Here is a 6,051-nt window from a genome sequence, read left to right as displayed (position 1 = left end):
TTAAAATCTGATCAATCAACATGTATATAAATTGGCACATAACACTGCAACAATTAACATTTAAAATGTTCTTGGAAAACTTAGAGAAAGGAGTACCGTACATTATTAAACTCATCAGGTGGTCCAAATAACAGTTTTGTTTATTCATTCTTTTTAATGTATCTACTCTTAAAACACTTGAATGTGTTATAAACACTTAGTTTTATATGTATACGTACTATTGGCGTTCTCTCCCTTTGTTTTTGCATTGTTTTGCATTAGCCGTAGCTGTTTCAGTCCTTCAGTATCACCCTGCCTAACACACACATGTATCTGACCTTTAGAGAGTGTTTGAAGCTGTAGGACGGGGTCTTGTCGTGTCCGTCTGTCGTCTCTTCTCGTTTCTTACAGAATAGCATCATCTTGTCATACAGGAACAGATGCCTCTGCATCGGCTTGAATCGGGCCAAGTCCTTCACCTGGAATCAGGAAACGGCTCATTGTATCTGTGTGCATTTCCCCCAATCATTCCATTGTTCCCTTATTCATCTTGAAGTGTTACTTTATTATCCAATTATGTGCGGTAACAAACAACTTAGGCCTATTACATAAAGTAATCTTGGTAATGTTACCTCTAAACTTTCAAGATATTTCAAACACCAGTTAAACGAAAATGTGTTCCCTTCATAACATTACATTTAGCTAAATACAAAGTGACTTACAGTAAGCGCAATACATCATGAATATACAATCTCAGAAAAAAAATGCAGATATATTCCGTAAATTAATATACATTTGTATGTCCCGTTCTATTCATCAACATATTTCAAAATATCACCTATCAAATGCTAGGTTTTATTTGTTATTGTGACTCGAGTTTTAGAGCACAAAATTGTAACGCATAGTTGTAATTTCTTCCCATCACATCGGTCTGGCTCTGTTTAAATAATGGTTCTTCTTTAGAGGTGTTCTGTTTGACTTGAGTTCAAATGAAAGGCATGTCCTCCTAATGTTGGTATTAAGGAATTCTGGTAATGTGGTGGTAATACTGCAGTGCTGTACCTTGCTGTGGCCTCTCTTGTGGTCGGTCCACACGTTGAAGGATCCCTGCATCAGCAGCTTTCCCAGTTCACTCAGGTTTCCCTGTGGGCATTAACACACACACACACACACACACACACTTAGACTTTAGGATGGACATAAAGGAAGACGGCCCATAAAAGAGGACAACACGTTCACCTATAAACACACAAATACACACACACACAAAATGGAACATGCCCACAGACACCTAAGACACAATATAAACAGAGCCTAGATTTTTTTCTCCCAGTACCACTATTGACACAGATAAATGTGTTGTTTGTGTTTAATCTCTGCAGTGTGCAGTTCATGCTCACATCGTCTTCAGACTTATAGGGACAATTCTTCAACATGATTCCATCTGAAAAGTAGACTTTGGAACAGCATCAGAGACGTATCCCCAGTAGTGTTAGTGTTACTTCCAAAATGTAATACAGTACATATTACTTATTACTGTCTTTATTAAGTAATAAGTTACATTACAATATTATTGTCTCTGAAATGTAATGAGTTACAATACTTTTATATTACTTTTGAGTTACTTTCACCAAAATAACTGCAGAGAATGGCTAGGTATTTTAAATGCTAAAATATAGTTTAGTGCAACTCATTATACATCCAGTGAAGGGCGATGTGGTATAGCATAACAGCTGTGTAGGCCCTTAAGGCTACTAACAACTTGTATTACACGGTTTAGTTGATTACTCGATTCTGATTAGTCAATTCAGAACACGTGACACGTTAATACAGTAGTACAGACCGCTGTCAAGGACTATAATGACCGTTGCTAAGGACGATCAAGAAAGAGAAAGGAAAAGAGGTTAAAAGAAGGAGCGCTGGACGTCAGATAAATCACCAGAAGAAGGCAGAGAGGAAGTAAACACTAACAGGAACACGGTATGGGCTCTGCAGAGTTTAAGGACTTGTTACTTGTTAGTGGATCAGAAACTGTGAACAGACTTGGACAGTGCTGCCGTAAAGTTGTTGTTGCAGTTCCAGAAATAAGATAATTTTTAAGTCAATAAAATAATTTCAATTAATATTGGGAGTCGAGTCGTTAGTTTGTTTGCAGGATAATGTGCAGCGACCTTTTTTCGCGATGTTAGTGAATTCTTAAAAACAAAACACCACTTAATTTCAGGTTAAAATGTGTTGTAATGTGCGTTACTGAGAATTGTAACAGGTTTTATATTATCCAAATGTCATTAGTAATGCATTATATTACTGCATTACAGCAAAAAGTAATACATTACTGTAACCCCGTTACACCCAACACTGATCCCCAGAGTAGATTGTTATCAATATGTCCTTAGAGGGATCCTGTTATGCTAATTTTGAGAAATCATATCAGCATTTAGTGCCTCTACTGTGACATGTCTCCATGCTTCAATGTTCAAAAGGCTCCTTCTTTTTATCATACTGCCTCTTTTAACCCTCTGTCTGAAACTAGAGCTAAGTCTGCTCTGATTGGTTAGTTGGCCGGCTCTGTTGTGATTGGTCAACTGCTTAGGGATGTGTGGGAAAAGTCCCTCCTCTTAGTCCAATGTCAAGTACAAGTACAATGTCTTGGAGCGCTAGCCAATTAAGGCCCACGTGTCACTATGCAACAGAAATCAACAAAGGAGTCCAGTGTAGGCTTTTCAGGCAGGGGGGGGGAGTTTGTGGGATAGAGATTTTAGCCGTTGCAGATCATTTACATGCACAAAAAATGATAACTCAACACAGGAAAGGGAAAATCCCAAAGAGCATAACAGGCCCCTTTAAATGAACTAACTGCACTCTGGATGTCATTTTTGGAGATCAAGTAAAACAGAATCAGTGCTTTTAGCCAAGTGCCGCAAATAATCTGCCACAAAATGTGTATCTCTGTGTAGCAAAGCAGATCCATACCATGATAGTCATCACAATTCCACTATACATAGAAGGCAAGTCTAATCAAGAGGCTAAACACACAGACTGAAATCCCCCAGGGACGGAAATGAATTCTCAGAAATGTGTGCAACAACTTCCTCAACTACACCCCTCGGCTTTCAATGATTTACTTATAAAGTTTTGTCAACAGAACCTTTTAAGAATGGCAAGTCACCCCTGAGAATGTTCGGTTAATAGATTATCTGATCTGGAGATTAAGCTGCATGGACAGACTTTTGCAAAGGATTCAAAGGCTACCAGTAACCAAAGTTTATTAGCATTGTTAAAAACAGCTTTGTATGTTGCTCGATAAGATTTTTCACACAATCAGTGAACATTCTACAGAAAAAAGGATGAATCACTCAAGCCAACAATGCTGTATCGTAACATTCAACTAACTTTGTTTTTATTATGTATGTAAGATGAAAGCTTGTACTCAATACATCTGGACCATGTGTTCTTTAGTTGTGACATAATTTCAGAACAAAATACCATGCATGACTAAATCCTCAAATAACATCCTTCTCAGCAGTCAGTGTAAACGCATTGAAATTTTACAAGTGCATTTTTTTACTTGAGGTTATTTAAGGCAAGGTTATGATGATATGATACCCATTTATTCAGTAAACATTCCAAAGGGATTTTTCAGTGGCTCAGCCTTCAGGGAATTAGCTTGGGAACCGGAGGGACGCTGGTACCAAAAACGGAGTGTTGACTGAGAGGTAACAGTTTGCCTTCTGGGCCCTGCCGAGGTGCTCTTGAGCAAATAAGCCTCAGACCCCCACACTGCTAACCTGGTGGTGTTTAATAGCTTCTATTAGGACCAGGAACCCTATTCTAAATGTCAATGTGTGTGCCATGCTGTGCATGTATGTCATGATTTAAGAGGAATTCATTTATTTCCATAGTGGTTTCATTCAAGTTTTAGTTATCGTAACAACAGTTGAGTTAAGTTAAGACGTTGTTTACTTAACATATTTGTGTACATGATGCTGAATACATTCTACAAACTGACCTCGAAACCAGTGATGGCTATCTGGTGCATGGAGTCGTTGACAGACTTGATGATGTCCAGCATGGTGGTCAGAGCCTCCTCCAGCTCAGCCGTCCCCTCGCCTTTATTGCATTTCAACATCTCCTGTAAGACAGGAAGGAAGAAGGAGGGGTGGTAGAAAGATCGAATAAGGCAGGGTAAAAGGAAGGAAACACAGAATAAAACACTACAATACCAAAGAGAAGTCCCAAAGGGAGAACATTACTGAAAATTACGGTTTGGGTCAGTAAGGTTGTGTATGAGGAGTGACTTTAGTTATGTGTTCCAAAGTGTTTCAATGTAATAAAAGTAAATGAGATATGAGAGATTGTATAGATAATTCCATTTCATTATTAACACTCCCTTAATAGTCCACTTGCCAACATTGTGAACCCAGGAATGTCGGACGTTTTTGTTTGATGTTAAAATGGTATACTATGGGACCCCAGCTGTGGCTTAACGAGCAATAATTAGTATAAATGCCTTATGGAAAGTAGGTTGAAAACAGCTTGGCGGATTTCAATATATTAGAGTAGTTTCTGGGCTTTTTGGGGATGCCAAATACATTTCTGACATTTTCAGGATCCAAAATGGCAATTTGAACCAGAAAGAGGCCATATTTGAACTCCTGGTGGCCGATTTTGAATAATTTTGAGTCGATTTTAAAGTTTTAGAAGACACTGGAATTGATTTGATCAAACAGATCATGCTTGATCAGCTTATCTATTGAAAATAGTTGAATAGTATACATCTTAGGATACTTCTGACGACAAATATAAGAACATGTACATTTTAATTCACAGACCATCACACTCTGTTATTGGAGGTTAAGTGGCAGCTAAACCAAACAAAAAAAATATGGCATTTGACTAGGGATGGGTATCGTTAAGGTTTTAATGGTACTTTTATCGATACCGCTTATCGGTCCGGTCTTTTAACGGTACTCTTATCGGTTCTTTTGGAGAAAAATAAGGTAAACTAACTAAACAAATTATGAAAAAAAATAACATTTATTTTTATTTAAATTAAATACATAATATTTCACATGAAAAGAAACAACAATGTTTTAACAAATCGTATTAAATAATCTGATGACAGAATAGCTGAAACTTTAACAAAATAAATAACTTGGTTATCTCTAATCATTAACTGATGTTTGTATAATTGAGTTAACTCCATATGTTGCTGCTAGCATACATAATAGAGAGCCGCAGTGACGCGTCGTAAAACCCGGAAGTAAGTTAGCATTTTTAGCACTTCCGGTTCCTTCCTCAAAAAGCAATGCATTTTTTCCATAGGGTTTTGGAAAATAGCTCGAAATAAGGTCTGTGGTTGACACAAATTTAAGAGGTAATTGACGTTTTGTTCTATGACATTAAATACATCAGCAGTGACCCCACTGGGGATTTTTGAAGAGTTTACGTGTCTGAAAAACGATGGTTGTTACCGAATGGCTGAATAGAACTACAGAAATTGTCGAGGCCGTTGTACGTCATTACGCCGAACACGTAAACACTCCCGCTAAGTTTGTTTTCCCCTGTGTTCTGCTTAAAAGCAAGTACATGCCTATCTTTAGTATCTGTATATATATATCTGACCATTAGAATCTGTATTTTTGAAATTGTCGTTTTTAACACCGTAGTTTTACAAATTATAGAATAATTAATTACCAGTGTTTTCCAATTTTACTCGGCAGTTCGTTTCGTTGTCTAACGTTAGCTAAAGCTAGCGCTACTAGTTAGCTACGCAATGGTTTATTGCTTTGCTCCGGGTTGCAGCCACAGGTCTTCGCATGGAACGTGCTTGTTCTATCGTTTCCCGGCCAATGTTTTCCAAAGGAGAGTCTGGATTCGTGCTATGAGGTAAGCTGATGTTACATTTTTGTCCATGTCACGGTGAAATGTAAATGATGGGTAGTGACTGTATCGCCGTTTTAGAGATGGCGCTGCTGAAAAGACCGCAACACAAGTAAAGATAATGAATACATCCTATTAAAACCTGTGTGGCTTATATGATAAGTCTTATTAGTACAAGCAGCATAACGT

General features: G+C 37.8%; 1 protein-coding gene across 1 annotated transcript; it reads right to left on the bottom strand.

The window, feature by feature from the left end:
- Positions 1-317: 317 nt before the first annotated feature.
- LOC104955019 (guanine nucleotide exchange factor DBS-like) lies at positions 318-4,111 on the bottom strand (the record flags this gene model as incomplete). The annotated part of the gene is made up of 3 exons (XM_010782242.1): positions 318-458; positions 1,042-1,122; positions 3,989-4,111. Coding segments are annotated over 3 exons (345 nt in total), but the record flags the coding sequence as incomplete, so codon positions are not given.
- Between the last annotated feature and the right edge of the window lie 1,940 nt (positions 4,112-6,051).

The sequence above is a fragment of the Notothenia coriiceps genome, unplaced genomic scaffold, assembly GCF_000735185.1.
Source record: "Notothenia coriiceps isolate Sejong01 unplaced genomic scaffold, NC01 NC01_scaffold00024468, whole genome shotgun sequence".
Taxonomy (NCBI): domain Eukaryota; kingdom Metazoa; phylum Chordata; class Actinopteri; order Perciformes; family Nototheniidae; genus Notothenia; species Notothenia coriiceps.
Note: the sequence above shows the minus strand (reverse complement) of the source record. Positions and strands in the feature narration are given on the sequence as shown.